Source organism: Salvelinus sp. IW2-2015, unplaced genomic scaffold (assembly GCF_002910315.2).
Source record: "Salvelinus sp. IW2-2015 unplaced genomic scaffold, ASM291031v2 Un_scaffold495, whole genome shotgun sequence".
NCBI lineage: Eukaryota > Metazoa > Chordata > Actinopteri > Salmoniformes > Salmonidae > Salvelinus > Salvelinus sp. IW2-2015.
Genome location: NW_019942562.1, coordinates 349,104 through 371,281, shown reverse-complemented (window position 1 = coordinate 371,281; position 22,178 = coordinate 349,104). Strand labels below are relative to the sequence as shown.

Genomic DNA, 22,178 nt, shown 5'->3' with positions numbered 1-22,178 from the left:
CAAACAGCTTAAAATGGGGTGCTTGGACACTATACTACAGGAGGTTGGTGACACCTTAATTRGGGAGGATGGTTTCATGGTAGCGGCTGGAGCAGAATAGGTGGAATGGTATCAAATACATCAAACACATGGTTTCAAACGCTCCGTTCCAGCTTTTATTATGAGCCATTCTCCACTCAGCAGCCTCCACTGCAGTGTAAAGTATAACTATAACACTGTACAGGAAATCGATTATTTGTGCTGATGTATAAGTGGGGTGGGGAGTACTCAGTAGGGTCTGTAGAATCTATATATGGTGTCATTTCATGGGATTCTGAATAATATGGAGTTTTGCTGGGTATTTAGGCCAGAGTCCCCCATGAAATAACACCATATAAAGATTCTACAGACCCCTAGTGAGCACTTTTACATAAGCATGTAGAATAGTTTTTTCTCTATAAGCCAATATGTAATTTATAGGCTTACAGTGTATTGCATTGGGACCAATGGAATGGGTGGAGTAGAAAGTGCGGTCGGGGTTACTCACTAGGGGTCTGTAGAATCTTTATATGGTGTTATTTCATGGGGGACTGGCCTAAATACCCAGCAAAACTCCAAAACTCTACAGACACCATATAGACTCTAGTGCTTGATCAGTATGGTGTGTAGAATATTATGTTCTTTACATTAATTTACTTAAGCGCCAACCATTTGTTCCTTTTTATTTTTTGGATGATGTGTTTATTGTATTGTTAGCTATTACTGAACTCTTGGAGCAAGAAACACAAGCATTTCGCTGCACTTGCGATAACATCTGCAAATCTGTGCACTTGACCAATAAACTTTGATTTGATTTATTTATGTGCTCCACCTTATAATATACTTTATCCTATATATTTCCCATTTATTATTACAAGTTACTCCTTATGAAGAGCTTCAAGTCCCCTCCACATCACCAACAAACTATCATGGTCCAAACACACCAAGMCAGTCGTGAAGAGGGCTCAACAAYGCCTAATCCCCGGCAGGAGACAAAAAGATTTGGCATGGGTCCCCAGATCCTAAAAAAGTTCTACAGCTGCCTCCCGAGTGGCACAGCGGTCTAAGGCTCTGCCTCACAGTGCTAGAGGCGTCACTACAGACCTGGGTTCGATCCCGGGGTGTGTCGCAGCCACCTGTGACCGGGAGACCCATGAGGCAGCGCACAATCGGCCCAGCGTCGTCCGTGTTTGGTAGGCCGGGATGTCCTTGTCCCATCGSACTCTAGCGACTCCTTGTAGCGGGCCGAGCGCATGCACGCTGACTTCGGTCACCAGTTGTACGGTGTTTACTCCGACACATTGGTGCAGCTGGCTTCTGGGTTAAGCGAGCAGGGTGTCAAGAAGCAGTGCGGCTTGGCAGGGTTGTGTTTCGGAGGCCGCGTGGCTCTCGACCTTCCCCTCTCCCGAGTCCGTATGGGAGTTGCAGCGATGGAACAAGACTTGGGGGGTAAAAAGGACCCCCAAAAAATGTATTATACAGCTGCACCATCGAGAGCATCCTGACCGGTTGTATACGGCCAAGCACATCACTGGGGCCAAGCTTCCTGCCATACAGGACCTCTATACTAGTCGGTATCAGAGGAAGGCCCAAAGAAATTGTCATCCAGTAACCCAAGTCTTAGACTATTCTCTCTGCTCCCGCACGGCAAGCGGTACCGGAGCGCCAAGTCTAGGTCCAAAAGACTCCTTAACAGCTTCTACCCCCAAGCCATAACTGCTGAACAATCAATCAAATGGCCACCCAGACTATTTGCAAAAATTAAAATTAAAATGTTTTAAATTAATTACAGGTCAACATCTAATTATTGCTGCCAGCGTTGATCAATGATTAGAACGCTTATTCTTGATATGATTGAATTCTAATAGTTATAATTCTAATTTCCTGACTGGAATCATGAACAGCGGTTTGTTCCTTATGTTCACCTGCGTCACCTGTATTTGCCTTTTTAGGAACACCACTTTCTCACATGGCTAAATCCTCCCTATTGCGGCACAGGCCCGAGGGCCAGAGATGTGAAACGAACTACCACAGCTCGCACTTGGCTCAAGTAGACAACTAGAGTCAGAAACAATACCGAGTGTGTTTGCGAGATGCTGCCGTGTCTACAGACATCCCCCAAACAAACAAAAACCAACACTCTGAGAAAGAGTGCACATAGATATGTCTGTCAGTCAGGTGGCTAGACTTCTATTGCAGTAACGTTGAAGGGGACTGGCTAGTATTACTTAGCCAGCTAGAAGAACGAAGTAAGAAGCTAATGTTAAACGGAGTCTTCCTCAGCAGGAGCAAAAMATACACTACCGAGTTCTCATAACTTTGCTTTACAGACAGTAGGCTACTGAGACGTTGCTGATGCTACGTGTCAGTTTGAATCGTTTCTCATATGTTCCCCCTTTCAGGGGTATAACATTACAATTGTAGCTAACAGGCTATGTGTTTGTAGATCAACTGAGGTGAATGAACCTACAGCAGCCAAGGTGATAATGGATTCATTTTTGCTTGTTTTTGCTGTCCAGATACAATAAAAAAACACATTTAAATGCTATAGAAAAGCAGTAAATGAGCTTTGACTTTAAAAAAATGTCCTGGGGGAGGAGGTACCTCCCCTTGCACCCCCCATCCCCTCTTCTGGACCTCACTAAAACGCAAACCCCGGTTACGGCCTTGTTCGCTGACATAGCCGCCAGTTGCCCATCCCTGCACTACATGGGGAAGTAATGGGAAACTAATGGCTAATCAGATACAAACCCTAAATGGACTGAATCTATCTAGCTGTACAAGCTTGCTGAGTGTCTCTGACTTGTTGACATAGTCTGAGGGAGATGGATACAGCAGGCAGGGCAGCTGGGCTGTCCATACGAACCGCCTCCTCATCACTGATCTCTTCTAATGCAGAGTGTCCTGGGGCATCGTCCAAATCTGGAGAGGGCAAAAACTTTAGGGAGAAATGCCCACAGTGTGTGTTTGTACACAGGAGTACCATTAGTACCTAAAGCTGTCTGCCACTCCTTCAGCGACATCCCTCCATTTCTGAATTGATGGGAGAGAGGATTCTGATATGGCACCATATCAGTCCCATCAGTATCCCTGTGTTTCGTTTGAAATGGTTGGACCTTGGCATGAGATTCACAGTAACTCCGCACTCCTAGTTTTCACCTCTATTGCGTCTGAGATGGGTTCTGACTTCTCTAGAGCATGGAAAGCAAGACTGGAACACTGAAATAATTCCGAAAGGCTGCAGGGCAATGCTGGGCATCAGTGGAATACTGAAGGGTGATGATACCCACAGTCCTTGACAGTAATGAGGTACATCTCTGACACTGCTGGATACAGGTTGAAGCGATGGAGATCTGTTGAAGAAACACAGARTACATTGTGACATGAGAAGGGTGTACATTAAATATATGCAGCTAACTTGAATATCACTCAAGTCACACGTTGTTTAGCCACTATATGTATTATTTGAGCTTGACTGGTGGAGAATGTTGTTGTTGTGTAGAGAAGCAATAGATAAAACAATGATTGAGGGGCATGTCTCATTGAGCTAATGGCTARCTAGGTARCTAACGCTAGCTAGCTTGCATAGAACAATCATACGGGCAGACAGAAATAGTCGTTTTTGGAAGTACAAAATGGATGAAACCATGCAATAAATTACAGAAAATGGGTCAAAACATGAATATATCCGCTGAGCAGACGTAAAAACAACAATAGATAGCGCCAATGTCAGTCTACTCACGTGTGCGCTCTCACCGAAGTATTATAGAAGCGTCCTCTCCAAGGGATGTACCAAAATACGCATACAGCAGGGGAATTAGCTAGTTCAACCTAAAACAATCTACGAAGGACCAATAAAGAAAACTCCCTTGTCCTTTCATTGTGAATGTCTGGTGTTCTAAATATTAACATAGAAACTCTTTCTAAAGTAAGATTGCAGGGGAATTCATTGGGAGTGTTGGTATTGGAATGTGCATTCCTACTRCAGCCCTATAGTTTGTTGAGTTGATTGGCCGTTTTCAGGTTTGTTCAGTCCTCTCTCCGCCCATCCCCAGTCCTCATCAATTTATTTACAGGCAGATCAACCTGTTCTGTCGAGAACTGCTGACACAGGGAATATTGTGGAAGAAACTCCTTATCCCTCAAGCATGGCGCCTGCTTTGGGGTCCCATAAATTAAGCAAGGATGATGTGAATGACATGTTACACTTTCGGATGATTAACGAGCAACAAGTGGAGGGCATCAGCATTAAYTTTTTCTACAAGCCTCACACTCTCACGCTTTTGACGTTCACTGTGGCTAGCTTGATGTACTTCGTCTTTTCCAGGTAACCCAATAGCCGTTGACAGCTCATTTGACTTGCCGGTAGGCCTAGTGGTTGTACTAACATACCTTAGCTATCTAACCCAAGTGTAAACCTAAATTGTATAATTAAACTACAGATGATTAGACATTTAAAGGGCCAATATGCAGTTGCTACATCCATTTTTGGACTTGTAAATTAATTATATGTACCCATTGATTCTTAAAGAATATAAGTTATAAATGCTTAATGAGCTTAGTTCAACTGTTATACCCCATCAGAACCCAAAAGATAAGCTTGTTTTACTCCAATGTTTGTAAACAAAGTAAATGTAAACAAACACTATATAGACTCAAAACATGGGTAAAAGTATACTTCTGATATCATGGATGGTCAATCCTTGCATCCATAGCTCTGTTGATGAATTTGAGAGTGGTTTAATTTCTCCAGCCCCATCTCTCAGCTTTTTACTGAAACAGGGCTGTGGAAAACACATTGTTATTGTTTCAACTGCTGATTACATTTTTTAAGGTCCAATGCAGCAGTGTTTTAGTTCAAAAGCATTGGTGGGTAGCAATTTCTCAAGCAATAATTTTTCTACRACTGTCTGGGAGTGGTCTGAGTGGGGAGGGGGAAACTGAAAACAAGCTGTTATTGGCAGAGAGGTTTGGAACTCTCTTTCGTATTGGTCTATGACATGATTTACGGCCTGGTGTTGTCACCCAGGCAGGCCAAAACTCCATCCCACCAAAACAGGCTGAAATTTCAGCAGCTCTTTTCAAACAGCTTTCACACTAAAATTATCATCATTTTCAGAATTTCACAGAATCATTCCAACCTCAGTGTGGAAATATATATAAAACACAGGGAAATCACGTTTTTGATTGCACTGGGCCTTTAATGTTATTTATTGTAATAATATATACAATGCTGGAAATGCAATAATCGAACAGAAACTTTATTAAATGTCACATTTGAATGTCACATTTACTGTATCATAGTAAACCTCACTTTATGCTCTGAAAATAATGTAAAAATTGCAAATCTCAGCCAATGCTTTTTGACATCAAACCCTGCTCTCTTTTCCAGGGATGATGCAGATGTTGACAACAACTTTCGAGTGGGTTTCGTGTTGGTTGTCTCCTTCTTCCTCGTCATCAGTGTCCTGGCCTTCCCCAATGGTAGTTACTCAATGTCACTGCCTTGTACTTGTCAATAACCCAGACCAGCACCTGGTAGAAAGGGTGTGTCTGAATGTTGATGGGTGGGAGGAATGTTGTTCTAGTGTAGATCAATGGTCACATAATAGACATTCAGGTCTTTCTGGTTTTGATTGTGCGAGTGAATGGGGCACCTACTGCTAGTGGTTATGCTACGTTAACTTTTGAACTGCAGTATATGAGGGTTTTGGTCGATCCACTCTGATAATGGTAGATACGTGTAAATGCGTTATTTATCCACTTCAGGTCCATTCACAAGACCACATCCTGCAATTTGGCGCATGGTATTTGGTGAGTAGTCCTACTGCAGAGTACAACAAGTCACATCGTCAGTGGAGCACCTCTATGGAACCATGTCCATGGAACTCCGCTCTGATTGGTTCCTTCCTGTTGTTGTCAGGTCTGAGTGTTCTGTACTTCCTGTTCCTGGTCTTCCTCATCTTCCTGAACTGGGCCCAGGTGAAGARGCTCATGTACTGGGTGGACCCCAACCTACGCTACGCTACCCGTGAGACTGATGTCATGGTGAGTCATTATGATCTCGGTATGCTACAGTATCCACCTCATGCCAGACACCATATTTGGGAGTAGGGTGAAGTTGCCCTAGACGCTGATTAAGTGATCATAGTTTGAGTTTGGTTTCTCTACTCCACTCTACTCTCTACTCCACCCTATGTGTTTATGGCATCCAATTAAATTTGTGCAGGTAATACCAGCTTTCTGTAAGAGGGTGAACCATAAGACGTTGAGGACAGAGCTACCACTTAGCCTATAAGATTAGTCATCGTTGGGTTAAACGATTGGCATCAGCCTGCTCTGCTCATGCTGGATACTGTTGCCATGTATAAGGGACAGTTTCACAAAACATTATTAGTAAAACTGGTATTGTTAAATATTGATAACTTATCTCATCATTCAAAAGCTGTGAGATAAAGAAAATTAAATCGCTGTTACACTTCAAATAAGATTTAATTTGTCAAATGCTTCATAAACAATTGGTTTTGACTATCAGTAAAGTTGTTACTTACGGGCCGTTCCCAACAATGCAGGGAGAAATAATAGACAAATTATAAYGAGGAATAAATTCACAATGAGTAAGGATAACTTGGCTACATACACRGAGTACCAGTACAGAGACCATGTGCAGGGGTACGAGGTAATTGAGGTAGATATAGTTAGGGAAAAAGTGACAAGGCAACAGGATAGATAATTAACTGTAGCAGCAGCGTATGTGATGAGTTGAGTTAGTGCAAAATGGGTCAATGCAGATAGTCCGGGTAGCTATTTGGTTAACTATTTAACCAGTGGTGGGAAAAGTACACAATTGTCATACTTGAGTAAAAGTAAAGGTACCTTAGTAGAAAATGACTTAAGTGAAAGACACCAAGTAAAATACTGGGATGATGGTGTTGATATGAGGCATGACCAGCCTTTCAAAGAATTTCATTTCTACAAATGAGAGTGTTATGGGGTGATCGTCCTTTAGACAGGTTACCTTGTTATTCTTGAGCACAAGGACTATGGTGGTCTGCTTGAAACATAGGAATACAGACTGGTTCATGGAGAGGTTGAAAATGTCAGTGAAGACACTTGCCAGCTTGTCAGCTCATGCGCTGAGTATGCGTCCTGGTAATCCGTCTGTGAATGTTAACCAGCAGCATACCAACCATCCTACTACTGGCTTGCCTCTGAAGCTAAGTAGGGTTGGTCCTGGTCAGTCCCTGGATGGGAGACCAGATGCTGCTGGAAGTGGTGTTGGAGTGCCAGTAGGAGGCACTCTTTCCTCTGGTCTAAAAATAAACAAGTCCCAATTCCCCAGGGCAGTGATTGGGGTCATTGCCCTGTGTAGAGGGCTGTCTTTYGGATGGGACGTTAAATGGGTGTCCTGACTCTCTGTGGTCACTAAAGATCCCAAGGCACTTATTGTAAGAGTAGGGGTGTTAACCCCAGTGTCCTGGCTACATTTTCAATCTGGCCATCATGCCTACCTAATCATCCCCAGCTTCCAATTGGCTCATTCATCTCCCCTGCAACTATTCCCCAGGTTGTTGATGTAAATGAAAATGTGTTCTCAGTCAACTTAAATACTTAAATAAGGGCTACGGAGAGTGTGACCACTCAATCGTCTGGATCAGCTGGTGCTCTCATACATGGTTAAGTGTTGCTTGCCTCGAAGCAAGCACAGAAGAAATTTAGCTCATCTGGTAGGCCTCCGTCACTGGACAGCTCGTGGCTGGGTTTCCCTTTGTAATCTGTGATAGTTTGCAAGCCCTGCCACATCTGACGACWGTCTGAGCCGGTGTAGTAGGATTTGATCTTGGTCCTTTATTTACGCTTTGCCTGTTTGATGGTTCGTCGGAGGGCATAGCGGGATTTCTTGTAAGTGTCCGAATTAGTGTCCCGCTCCTTGCAATCAGCAGCCATAGCGGTTGTTGCCTGTAATCCTTGGCTTCTGTCTGAGATATATACGTATGGTCACTGTGGGGACGACGTCATCCATGCACTTATTAATGAAGCCGGTGACTGATGTGGCAAACTCCTCAAAGTTACCGGATGAATCCTGGAAAATATTCCATTCTCTGCTAGCGAAACAGTCCTGTAGATTAGTATCCGTTTCATCGGACCACTTTCGTGGAGTGTGGAGTAAAGGTGATCTAGAGTTTTTTTTTKTGCCTCTGGTGACATGCTGATAGAAATGAGGTAAAATGGATTTCAGTTTTCCTGCATTAAAGCCACCGGCCACTAGGAGCGCCGCCTATGGGTGAGCATTCTCTTGTTTGCTTATGGACATATACGGCTCGTTGAGTGCGGTTTTAGTGCCAGCATCGGTTTGTGGTGGTAAATAGACAGCTACGAAAAATATAGTTGGAAACACTCTTGGTAAATAGTGTGGTCTATAGCTTATCATGAGATATTCTAACTCAGGCGAGCAGAACCTCTAGACTTCCTTAATATTAGAGATTGCGCTCCAGCTGTTGTTTACAAAGAGACACACCCCCTCCTCTGAGCTTCCTCGACGCCATCGTTCTGTCCTACCGATGTATAGAAAAACATTTATTTATATATACAATTTACTTTTTCATCCACGACTCTGAGAAACATAGGATATTACAGTTCTTCAGATCACGTTGATAGGATAGTCTCATACTGAGTTTATTCTCCAGTGATTGCACGTTCGCCAATAAAACGGAGGGTAGAGGTGATTTATCCGCGCTCCGGCGTAGTCTCGTCARGTATCCCGCAGGCCGGCCTCTATGGCGCCGTCTTCTCCTTCTTCGAGTGTCGGTATTTGGTCCTGGTCCGCAATAATCAATATCTCTTTCGCCTCCGACTCATTGAAGTAGAAGTCCTCGTCCAAATCAAGGTTAGTAATGGCTGTTCTGATGTCCAGAAGCTCTTTTCGGTCATAGGAAACAATGGGCGAAACATTAAGTGCAAAAAAGTAACGATCTATGCAAAAAAATACACAAAATAGCGCAATTGGTCAGGAGCCCGTAAAACGCCTGCTATTCCCTCCAGAGTCATTCAGCATGAATTTGCACCATCATAGTCTCGCAAAGGCCTTCCTTACAAATCTATTTGACTCAACTATACGTGAGCAAAGCCTGGGCATCCAAGGCTAGCATCATCATGACTCACCATACTGCTGAGCCACTGGCTCTTCTGTGTCCGTGTCTTACCTGGCTCTTCTGTGTCCGTGTCTTACCTGGCTCTTCTGTGTCCGTGTCTTACCTGGCTCTTCTGTGTCCGTGTCTTAACTGGCTCTTCTGTGTCCGTGTGTTACCTGGCCTTTCTCCCCCTGCAGGAATATGCAGTGAACTGTCACGTGATCACCTGGGAGCGGATCCTGAGCCACTTTGACATCTTTGCGTTTGGGCATTTCGGGGGCTGGGCCATGAAGGCAATGCTCATCCGCAGCTACGCCCTCTGCTGGACCATCAGCATCACCTGGGAGCTCACTGAGGTAAATAAAAGGTGCAAGGAAGTCTGTGTCTGCTTCCCAAATGACACCCTATTCCCTGTACAGTGCACTTATTTTGAGCAGAGCAACGGCCTTGGTCAAAAGCAGTGCACTATAAAGGGAATAGGGTGCTGTTTGGGACACGTGTCTTTGTGAAGTGCTGCTCGATTTCCATCAACAGATCCCATTTTTGTTTCAAACAGTATTTGGGCTCTGATTGATTTGAAATATTCTATTGCATTGGCACATTTTGAGTCAGTTTGTAACTCCCCATTCACCTTTGTCTCTATCTGTCTCTCTCTCCCTCAGCTGTTCTTCATGCACCTGCTGCCTAACTTTGCTGAGTGCTGGTGGGACCAGTTGATCCTGGACATCCTCCTGTGTAATGGAGGGGGCATCTGGTTGGGCATGACTGTGTGTCGCTTCCTGGAGATGCGGACCTACCAATGGGCCAGCATCAAGTAAGTTCTCCTCCTATTGGTTTCCTCCCTTCTCCTGTAGTGTCATGACAGATTTTAATTTAATTTAACTAGGCAAGTCAGTTAAGAACAAATTCTTATTTACAATGACGGCCTACCCCGGTCAAACCCGGAAGACGCTGGGCCAATTGTGCGCCGCCCTGTGGGACTCCCAATCACGGCCGGATGTGATATAGCCTGGATTCGAACCAGGGACTGTAGCGATGCCTCTTGCCTTAGACCACTGCGCCACTCGGGAGCCCAGATGACACAATACAGTTCACCATTCCCAATTAAAATACATTTATTCTATGGAATTGCTGCCTGCTCTGATTTAGTGCATGTGTGCTTTCTCATCAATGTATGTCTCTTAATGCCTGTACAGTATCTCTGTGTTTAACCTTGTGTGCCTAACTGTCTGTCAACACCCATCGGTGTTATTTCCCAGTGTGTAAGTGTATGCCTCTCTGTATATCTGTATCTATGCTGTGTCTTCAGAGACATCCACACGACCACAGGGAAGCTGAAGCGGGTTGTGCTCCAGTTCACCCCAGCAAGCTGGACCTACGTACGGTGGTTAGACCCCAAGTCCTCCTTCCAGAGGGTGGCAGGGATCTACGTCTTTATGATTCTCTGGCAGGTGAGCTCTACCCTCTGACCTCTGACCTGGAAATGATACATAGTATTTAGTGCCAGGGTTAGAAGTCAGAATCCAGTTTTATGTAGTTACTCTGTGTATATTGACTTGAAAGTAATWTGTGATTGAACTCTTTTGGGAAACAAATGGAGTTAAACTATTTACAAAAATTTGTGGTGTTTTTTTTGTAGTTGAGCAGTTGGTATGTTTTCTATGATCCTACTACATACCTGAAGGTTATGGGGTAGATTGTATGATATCTAAGCTGTGTGTACAGTGATGTTTTAATATACATGTTGCTGTACTACGACTTTACTTCCTGTCTGTCTTTACTTCCTTTCCTCTAAACAGCTGACWGAGTTGAACACGTTCTTCCTGAAGCACATCTTCGTGTTCCAGGCGTCTCACGCTCTCAGCTGGTGCCGGATTCTCCTTCTTGGAATCATCACAGCCCCTACTGTACGGTAGGGACCCTTTCCACCATGCCACTCCACACGTGTACTCTACATTCTAGAGGCAGAAGGGAATTATGACAGTTAGACACGTGCAGTCTCTTTTCATATAGATGGAATTGAGTTGGAAGAAGTTTTAAATGATTTCTGTAAACCCTTCTGTTTATCTTGATGACAGTCGTTGTTGTGATGGCTGTAGATAAACTGTATTGAATGTTTGTCTTCCTGTTCTCTCAGACAGTATTATGCATATCTGACAGACACACAGTGCAAACGAGTGGGAACACAATGCTGGATGTTTGGGTGAGTCTTTCCTGTATCCTCTAGTGGCCATTTCCTGCTGTTGCTGAACTCCACTCTAATCTTGGGACCACGTCATTGACAAACGTCTCAGAAATGCTGTGGATGGCAAATTGGGTCACGTCCAATTTTGTTCAAAATATKGATGCTGACCTCATCGCTGTCCCAAGCTGGTGATTGCCCCGACTAGGCTTTGGTAACCATGGGGACCAGACTTACTTTCTCTTGCTCTCTCACTATAAAATACAAAACAATGAGGCCCTTATATGCCCCTGGCTTCACCCCTTCAATATTATAAGCTCAGCGAAAGTCTAAGTACCCTCTGCAGTCTGGTGACTAAAATTAAGGAGGAAATGTATTGTAATGTATTGTATTCTGTGATTAAATTTTTTTGTGTGTCTTAACATAGTGTGATTAACAAAAAGATGGGGCCATTGTTTAATAAAAAACATAGATATTTTTTTATAGATAATGCCTGTTGTAAAATGTAATTATTGTTAGAGGTGAATGTTTGTTGGTGGTCAGTGTCCGTTAACGGTCTCTATCTAACCCACAGGGCCATAGCCTTCCTGGAGGCCCTGGCGTGCGTCAAGTTTGGACAGGACGTGTTCTCCAAAACACAAGCTCGGTCTGTGTTCCAGTGGCTTCTGTGTGTGGTAAGGGCTGTGTGTGTGTCTCTCTATCTCGCTCTCGCGCTGTGTGTGTGTGTGTGCATGTGTGCGCATGTGTTAACCTCCAAAACATTTCTCGCTGCTTCAATTACCATACCTCAAGTGTCCATAACAATGACATGTTATTTAGACTGTAATACCATTGGTATGCTCTGACATGTGACTGCTATGTGGGTGGTACTGTAAGTGCTCCCATTGTGTTGTCAGTGCTCTCTACATATCTCTCTCTCTCTCTGTAGGCTTTAATCACACTTCTCTGTCTGTATGGGATGGTGCGGTATGAGCAGAAGTATGAGCCTGAGTTAAAGGTAAGTCTGCAGCCAGTTTCCAGTCTATTGTACAGAAAGGCAATGTCGGCCTTTGTCTAGTGTAGTTTTGTCTTTCTAATTGTTATTTTTGCCTCTAACTGACTATCAAGAACCATCTTTTCTAGAGCGTCTCTGAGAGTGATGATGGCAACCTAAAAGAGTCATATGGTTACAGCCCTGATGACATTACAGGTAAGCGTTCGACTTAAGTTGAATGAGGTCTTTTTATATAGAAAATATACGGAAGTTTACATATACTTAGGTTGGAGTCATTAAAACTCGTTTTTCAACCACTCCACAAATTTCTTGTTAACAAACTATAGTTTTGGCAAGTCGGTTAGGACATCTACTTTGTGCATGACACAAGTAATATTTCCAACAATTGTTTACAGACAGATTATTTCCCTTATAATTCACTGTATCACAATTCCAGTGGGTCAGAAGTTAACATACACTAAGTTGACTGTGCCTTTAAACAGCTTGGAAAATTCCAGAAAATGATGTCATGGCGTTAGAAGCTTCTGATAGGCTAATTGACATCGTTTGAGTCAATTGGTGTACCTGTGGATGTATTTCAAGGCCTACCTTCAAACTCAGTGCCTCTTTGCTTGACATCATGTGAAAATCAAAAGAAATCAGCCAACACCCCAGAAAAAAAATTGTAGACCTTCGTAAGTCTGATTCATCCTTGGGAGCAATTTCCAAACGCCTGAAGGTACCACGTTCATCTGTACAAACAATGGTACGCAAGTATAAACACCATGGGACCATGCAGCCGTCATACCGCTCAGGAAGGAGACGCGTTCTGTCTCCTAGAGATGAACGTACTTTGGTGCGAAAAGTGCAAATCAATCCCAGAACAACAGCAAAGGACCTTGTGAAGATGCTGGAGGAAACGGGTACAAAAGTATCTATATCCACAGTAAAACGAGTCCTATATCGACAACCTGAAAGGCTGCTCAGCAAGGAAGAAGCCACGCCTCCAAAACCACCATAAAAAAGCCAGACTACGGTTTGCAACTGCACATGGGGACAAATATCATACTTTTTGGAGTAATGTCCTCTGGTCTGATGAAACAAAAATAGAACTGTTTGGCCATAATGACCATCGTTATGTTTGGAGGAAAAAGGGGGAAGCTTGCAAGTTGCAGAACACCATCCCAACTGTGAAGCACAGGGGTGGCAGCATCATGTTGTGGGGGTGCTTTGCTGCAGGAGGGACTGGTGCACTTCACAAACTAGATGGCATCATGAGGATGGAAAATTATGTGGATATATTGAAGTTTCATCTCAAGACATCAGTCAGGAAGTTAAAGCTTGGTTGCAAATGGGTCTTCCAAATGGACAATGACCCCACGCATACTTCCAAAGTTGTGGCAAACCTACTTTGTTGTCCTTAAGCCAAGGTATTGGAGTGGCCATCATAAAGCCCTGACCTCAATCCTATAGAACATTTGTGGGCAGAACTGAAAAAGTGTGTGCGAGCAAGGAGGCCTACAATCCTGACTCAGTTACACCAGCTCTGTCAGGAGGAATGGGCCAAAATTCACACAACTTATTGTGGGAAGCTTGTGGAAGGCTACCCAAAACGTTTGACGCAAGTTAAACAATTTATTGGCAATGCTACCAAATACTAATTGAGTATGTAAACTTCTGACCCACTGGGAATGTGATGAAAGAAATATTAGCTGAAATAAATCATTCTCTACTATTATTCTGACATTTCACATTCTTAAAATAAAGTGGTGATCCTAACTGACCTAAGACAGGTAATTTTTACTCGGATTAAATGTCAGGATTTGTGAACAACTGAGTTTAAATGTATTTGGCTAAGGTGTATGTAAACTTCCGACATCAACTGTATATGTTTGTCAAGGAGCATATTTCCTATATGTATCCTCTTGTAGGTGAGAGAGACTCTCGGAATAACTCAGCCAGCCCATCTAAACAAGGGAGAGGCTCTGCGAGATCCAAAGCTGTCAATGGACACGAAGATTAAAAGCAATGAGAGCCAAAGAAGGGACTACGTTACATCCCTACTGCACCCAACAATTCTGTGGGGAGATTGAAGGAAGAGAATTTGGGTAAGGAGGTTCAAGAGGTGGGGATATTACATTGGTTGAAAAGTGGTTGAAGAACAATGACGAGATAAATGAAGCATAAACTGAATGGAAAAGGCTGAGCAGAGAGCTTTACTACATTTACATTAGTAATTTAGCAGACGCTCTTACCCAGAGCAACCCCCCCACTTCACTGTGTTTGTGAGATCAACAACCAATCAACAAAAGTTGCATTTACCACTTGATGAGGAGGCACCAACTGTTGAGTTTCCAATCTTCACAGAATTTACTGAACACCAAGGTGTACCGAATGCATTTTTACTCTTCCCACTCTTTTGTTCAAATGATGACCATAAATATTACAGGATGGATTTTATTTAACTTACGTGAAGCTAAAGCCTGAATGTTTTAGATGCCTGGTTTCCCTTTTCCGTATTCAGAGTTTATTATTGATAATTATTTTAACTCAATCAGTTCAAGCTATATATTGAAAGTCAGAGTTCACATTTTTCTATGAGAATTTCATTTCAGTTCATTTTTACAACTGACTAGTATTGAAATGGAGTTGGTCTCAATCCTGTTTGGACAGATCTGTTTTTAAGATAATTCCAGGCCTTAAATGTTTAAAATGTTGATTATGTCATGATGACCCACTTTGTTTACGTGAGTGTGTGAAAGGTAATATGATTAACCATTGTTTTTATACAAGCATTAAGAGTGCATTTGTTTTGTATGAATTATGTGAACTGCATACTGTTACAAGATAATTTATATGAATATATCTTTCTAATAAATATTTAAAACAGGACAAGAATTGTTTTTGTTTTGTGGTCTTTTGTGTACAAACAATTTCTACCAGTAGGTGGCAGCAGAGAATCATTCTTACCAAACAAAATTGAATTAAATTGTTGTCAGTCAAATTACACTATGACAAAAGAATGCATGCATACACATGTTTTGAAGGTTTGATTCTAGTGCAACTGTTTGTATTCATCAATGGTGGAAAAAGTACCAAATTGTCATACTTTAGTAAAAGTAAAGATACCTTAATAGAAAATGACTCAAGTGAAAGCCACTCAGTAAAATACTACTTGGTTTTAAATATAATTAAGTGTCAAAAGTAATTCTGTATATTAAGCAATATTTTTTCTTCTTCTACATTAACAGATTAGCAGGGGCACACTCAAGGATGAACAATTTTCCTGTCCTGCTTGGCATTCAAAATGTAACAAATACTTTAAAGTGTCAGGGAAAATGTATGGAATGAAAAGTACATTTTCTTTAAGAATGCAGTGAAGTAAAATTTGTCAAAAATATAAATAGTAAAGTACAGATTCCCCCCAAAAAACGACTTAAGTAGTACTTTAAAGTATTTTTACTTAAGTACTTTACGCAACTGGTATTTATTTATTTTTCACTGGGAAATGTAGGTCACATGTTTGATATTTATGTAAAAAAATAATATTACACATCAATACAGGGACATTCCTGTGAATACAATGAATAAATAAAATAAAACACCAGGCGTGGACATAATTTAGATGTGACAAGGCAATGATACATTAACAGACATTCAGAGACATGACCTCTGATTTTTCCAACTTTATAAAATTGTAACAGTTCAATGAAGAAAAAAAACTACTAAATAAGGAATTTCCTACCCCTGTTTACATTTGTGAATATAATTATTTGGCCAAGACAATAATAATGTTAATAAAATAGTTATGATTGGCATTACAAGGATAAGCATAATGCCATTTAACATCATCAAAGGTAAACATAGGTAATTTGAGATTTTATACACAACCACAGTTTACTGGAATGGTGGCATGAAAAAACTAAATGCTCTATAGATTCAGAATCAGAGGAACAAAAAACACAAGGCACTTTGTCAAATTTGAACCTTTTGTACAATAAGTCCTTAACAGGCTAGATGGAAGAAAAGATTTTAAAATACGTTTCTTTAACTTTTGGGATAACTGGACAATTAAGGTAAAAGGTAGTTGCTTTTGACCATAGCATAGGTTGGCCACTTCCATAGCAATATATTGAATTATAATCACCAAACATTACTTAACTGACAATTGTATCCACTTATTGTTGATTTTTGTTTATCCAAAAGGTTCAAGTCATTCATTTGTAAACTTGGAAAAGTGGGAACAACCTGACAATATAACAAAGTGTTCTGAATAAGTCCAAGTAAATGAAGTGGAATTGCTTTGCAAACCTTAATATATTCTCTCTGAGTAATATTAACCTGAAATTGACCAATAAAGTCATCAAACGGCAGAAACTCCCCTGTGTTGTCTAACAAATCACATACAAAATTAATACCCTTGTCAAACCAAAGGCCTTWGAAAAATGACATTATTGGCAGAGGCGCACAAGCGTGTTTAATGCCTAAACTACATTTCCCATAGTTCTCATTTACGTGAAGCTTCCTTGCATGGTGGTATGTTGGAGGACTGAGCGCGCTAAACTCTAGGATATGACAGGACAACTATCTGGCGGCTAGTTGAGATTCGATCTAGCCATGGCGGCCACGGGTGGAGGGAAAATTAGAAGCAGAAGATATCATATCGCTTCTAAACCTTACGCCAAAAGCAAACAGGTAAATGAAATTACCATATCTTTATGGATGTTCCACATTGAAGGATAGCATGTAGTTTGTTAACAGTTGTCTTTTCGCTCTTGTGTTATTGTTTTCTTTGAGACATTTTGTGCGGCCTAGTCTTAGCGCTCATGGCCTCCACGCTGTGTCAAGCTAGCTAACTAGCTAATTTAGCAAAGTGATATACATTTTGCTGGTTCGGGGAACAAGCTAATATTACCAGCCAATATCTGTTAACAGGTGTGTATCTTTTTAAGACAGTTACTGTAAGACTAACGGCAGCCATGCTTATTTAACACACTGTCGTGTAGAAATATTGAACTTTATTAGCTTAGACGTAACACTGGCTTCTTGTCAAGTTTGCGTACCTGCTGCGTAGCTATGCACTAGCAAGTAGTTATCTATGTTATGATGCTAACAGCTAGCGAAATGTACAAGCTAGGTATAATTTGTTAGCTTTTCATTGTCTCGCTGCCAACGTCATTGTCATGTAACGTTCGCTATGGCATATCAGTTCTTTGTGGCTTACATTATCTAACTTTAATCATGAAAGTATTTAACTATATACTTTCTATGTTTTTAAATACAGTCGACAGTGGGGTATATTTCCGTTTCTTAGCCGTTTAGCTAGATACTAGTTGCTAGCTATCGTTAATGTGTAGTGCGCACTGTGATAGTTAACGAGTTCGGTAACGTTAGTTAATAATTTCAGTTTTGTTTTAAGTCAACCCACATGCTTGACCACTAGCTAAGCAAGTAACGTTAGAGGCTAGTTAACGTTACGACGTGGTAACAATCTAACGTTACAAAGCAACACAAATACAATCAGTAAACTAACGTTAACTGTCAACATTAGTCCGTGATGGTAGCTATTCAGTCTGTTACTATATTTCTTGAAATCAAGGCAATATTATGAACTGGTTTTGTTCATTTCGAAAGGGGCATAAATGTGAGGCGTTGTGGAAACGTAACCAGTCGTAGCCTAGTGAGAACACACCACAAGAAAGGCGGGATACATATGCACTGAGCAGGGTCACTTGAGCCCTCTACGTTAGTCGTCCTGCTTGCTAGTTGTAGGCGGTTGTTGTTGTGTAGCTACAGTTAGAAATTCGAATATCTGTGAGTAGTAGCTAACTTGTCCTGCGCTGTTCTTGATATTTATATAGCTACCTAACTAATTTCTTATTTATCTAGCTAGATAACGGCAGTTAACTGCAAAAATTAACGTTACTGGGATTTATTGGACTGCTCATCTGATTTTGTGATTTTTGCAGYTAAATTAAATACAGGTCCCACTTATTTGACTTGCAACCAGTCTGTTGGATGGGATTTTAGAATGATTGGTCATGGTTATCCATGTTGTTTAGAACAGGGTCATTCTAAGTCATATCATTATCCAGATTTTCAGGACCATTAAATACCTTGACATGAAATCCCACAGGAGGTTTTCATTGTCTTCAATATATGTCAGTAAATGTATATATATATTTTCAGATGACAGGGACAATGCACCATTTAGGAGTTTCCTATAAATTAATTGTCCCTGTGCAAAGACGGGGACTGCTACATTGTAGTGATGCACTGATATGACATTTTTGACCGATATGATATCTGATATTTTCCTTGCCAAAAAAACGATACAGATATTTACAATTGTAGCCTCCTTTTAAGCATTCTAGTACAGTTAAATAGGTAACACATGGATGCAGCGGTCTAAGACACTGCATCTCAGTGCAAGGGGTTGCTACAGTCACTGGTTTGAATACAGGCTGTATCACATCCGACTGTGATTGGGAGCCCCATAGGGTGGTGCACAATTGGCCCCGCGTTGTCCGGGTTTGGCCGGGGTAGGCCGTCATTGGAAATAAGWATTTGTTAACGCACTTGTGTTATTTGACCTGAATATGACTGCACGTCACATAATAATTTAACGTGTTCATACATTTTCTACGTAGTTATTACACATTGATTGCGCTATCACTCATATTTCATATGTCACAACGATTCATCAATATTTATGCCATAATGCTGGTAAAGTTGTCTCGAGCACCTACAGTGATGGTCATAAATATAAGCTAGCTAGCTCATGGATGCAAACAATGTTTTTCCTCTAAAACATAGCAAAACAACATCTGTTTCAATAGCCGTAGTTAGCTAACTATATAGATAGGTGTCATCTAAAATAACCCTAATTTATAAGACGGTTATTTGATTAATGGTGTTCGGACCCATCTATGTGAAGCTAGCCATAATAAGGATTAGCCACAATAGTGGACTTCGTGGTTAGCCTTCAAAATAAAAGTATGTCATTGACAGTGATGYAAATGAATACAAATAGTAGAATTATGCCATAATTGAATAGATCATGCTAAATGAGGTTGTAATGTTCTATAAAATCAACAAAAGACAATAATTTGTTAATTTGACAAATCTGTTAATCTCACTGATGTATTATACTTTAGAAATGCAYTGGGGGCATACTTATTTCACTGTGCAGCCTTACCCGATGTCATTGATCCACAATCCATAGGTATCAGTCTACTCAGTGACACCCAGAGAACATTAGCGTCGTAGCTCTTATTGCGGGTCTCTGAAACAACTGTGAATTGAGCCACATTTATTGTCAACCTATGTGTATTGAACACTATTCCCGAGGATAAACAATACTGCGTGGATGTTTTGGAGTCTGATAACTCTGAGGACATGGGGAAAATGTCTTGGGTATTGAGTAGACTGATACCCCAATTCATTGATCCCCAATCCTTAGGTAAAGCTGTATAGTGCAATATGAATGTCAATACACGCAATAGGCTGACTGGTGAGGTGATTTCACACTGTCGCTGTCCCGCGATAAGAGCTACAACGCTAATATTTGCGTAAACTCTTCACAGTTGTGTTCTGTGGGTGGCACCGAGTAGACTGATACCCCATTTCATTACCTCACATTCCAACTTTTTTTTTTACATTATCTAGTCTAAATATTGCATTATTCCACCAATTGTAGTAACCGTCTGCATGACTGTCAATGACATACCTTTATTTTGAAGGCAAACTGCAAATTTCACTTTTGTGGCTAGCTTCTCAACCCGGTCCGGTCGAGCCTCACTAGCCAGATTAACCTAGTTGGCTGCTTATAACATTAGCTTTGGGCAACAGGGTTAAGTGGCTGGCTAGCTAATTTTTTTATTTTTATGAATTGTAATAGGCGAACAACAAGTGGCTACCTAGCTAATACTTAGTCACAAGGATTCCATAATCATTGCTAATGAAAATGACTAGTTTCTATTGGTCATTTGTTTTCAAGCTGGTTGTATTGGTGCTAGCTAGGTACTCCAGAAGTTGTGGTCGAACAAAAAATGCTTTATTACCAGCGCGGTATTGTAAACACATCGTTCATGGTCGGTGTTTGCTTGTTTGCAGACTTTTGTACAGCTTTGACAGTGCTCCTGATAGTAGTGGTGGTGCTTGGCTTGCACGTGCAAATTCAGAACACACAACATTCTATGATAGAGCTGTGTTATTTGACGTGTATCTTTTTTGAAACACAAAGACCCAAACGATGTTCCATAGTATGTCGTGAAGCTAATAGTAGTGATGCTATTACTGTGTAACTCTGGTAGGGCAACGTGTACCGGTGCTCAACCAGTCGGCGAAAGCGAACATCACACATGACAGAGAACGGTTGATTGTCAAGTGCAATGAATTACATTATTTTGAYGTTAATGAATTTTGCCTTTGAGTTGTCTCGCTGAAATTTTCTTACTCTTTCAAATGACTGCTCGACTTGTTGACTGCTCGATCCACACAGCAGACATTCTGGGTTAGGTTAGGAATGCTGTGTGCCACGTGTAGCGCAAAATTTTGCGCGGCGTCATTACGTCATGTACCATGTTATATAGGTATGCATGTCAGCTTTGACATCGGGCCGATACCGATGTTGACACTTTTAGCAAATATCGTCCGATTCCAATATGTTCACCGATATATTGTGCATCCCTGCTAGATTGGTTATTGGAAAGTGAAAGCAGAGAGTCTGCCAGCAGTAATAATAAAGAGCATGTATAGGCCAAAGCAAACTATTGGAATATTTGACTTGGAGTTCACTCTAGACCAGTGAACTCAAACTTCCAGTTGAGATTTTGTTTGTGCTTGTTTGGGCCTACATGTCAGCTGATTATTCCATTTGTGTCATTGGACCCCACAAGCATAAATTCTCTCATATCAACTGGGAAATGCTTGAGAGGGAAGCAGTAGACCTATTCACTTTTAATTGTAAACGTTTGGAATGGTGTCATCACAGCAGCTTTTTTCAGGTTACTGGAGGGGAAAACACAAGTGCGAAATCACTAATAAATAATTTGGGTTGCGGGGGAATTTCCAGTAAACCCACTCTCACTTTGTCTGCCATATTGAACTGTGGTGGACCAACCATGTAGCTTCTCTTAACTTTACAGATAGATTGGGCTTCCCTTGACAATGCATGACCTCCCTTGTAGATTACCCCCCCCCCCCACCTTTTGGTACTGATATAGGAAGTTCTAGTAGTCTTGTTTAAGTGGTCTCTAGTCAGGAAGTGAGTCATGGAGCTAACCACCCCTAGCTCAGGGGCATATTGTGGTGTTGTAGGCTCTTCCAGTCATATAGGAAATCATAAACATTTCATTTATGTGTTTGTGTGGCGCTGTGAGCTAGTGTTGACAGAGGGTTTGGAATCTGGCAGCTTTAGTAGTGGTCCTTAATTATGAGTTATGGTTGTGCTGGCACATGTAACTGGACAGATGCAAGTTCAACTGCTGCTCTGTATTACTGTGCGGTGGTTTGAAATGCACACAGAACTTGGCCTTTTTTGGTATTTGGAATGCCTACAGTCGGTCAGACACATTGTCCAGTTTGTTGTATAGGCTAGCAGCTCTTTGGTTCACTTGAACTTCATCTGTCAATTGTACACCGCCAGACCCTATTCACCCTCATCTCACTGTTTCAACCCCACACAGAAGTGCTTCCTGGGAGAACAATAAGAGCGGCATTCTGGCACGGTCCTGTGGTCTCATGGCCCTATTCACAGGGGAAATGCAGCGTCCTTAAATCCGTAGAATCACAAGAGCTGCGTTCAAAGGCCTGCGAGCTCGAACTGGCCCTCTGAGAGGCTGGGCCTGGTACATGGGTTAGACTTATCTAG

General features: G+C 41.6%; 2 protein-coding genes across 4 annotated transcripts in view; both read left to right on the top strand.

The window, feature by feature from the left end:
- The first annotated feature begins 4,075 nt into the window (after positions 1 to 4,075).
- On the top strand, positions 4,076 to 15,202 carry LOC112068403 (phosphatidylserine synthase 1). The gene is made up of 13 exons (XM_024135554.2): positions 4,076 to 4,345; positions 5,411 to 5,502; positions 5,788 to 5,832; positions 5,942 to 6,066; positions 9,347 to 9,505; positions 9,812 to 9,963; positions 10,459 to 10,600; positions 10,949 to 11,061; positions 11,287 to 11,352; positions 11,906 to 12,005; positions 12,260 to 12,328; positions 12,454 to 12,520; positions 14,236 to 15,202. Exons 1-13 carry the CDS (start codon positions 4,167 to 4,169, stop codon positions 14,325 to 14,327), a joined length of 1,401 nt encoding a protein of 466 aa, XP_023991322.1. The 5' UTR covers positions 4,076 to 4,166; the 3' UTR covers positions 14,328 to 15,202.
- Positions 15,203 to 16,871: 1,669 nt separating this feature from the next.
- The window catches only part of LOC112068401 (nuclear pore complex protein Nup153), a 29,947-nt gene continuing 24,640 nt past the window's right edge, over positions 16,872 to 22,178 (top strand). For 2 of the 3 annotated variants that reach the window (XM_024135550.2, XM_024135552.2), the window contains exon 1: positions 16,872 to 16,999. In XM_024135550.2, the coding sequence (XP_023991318.1) occupies positions 16,922 to 16,999 (78 nt within the window). In that variant the 5' untranslated portion in view covers positions 16,872 to 16,921. The remainder of the gene's footprint in view (positions 17,000 to 22,178) is intronic. The other variant, XM_024135551.2, reaches the window with a different exon arrangement.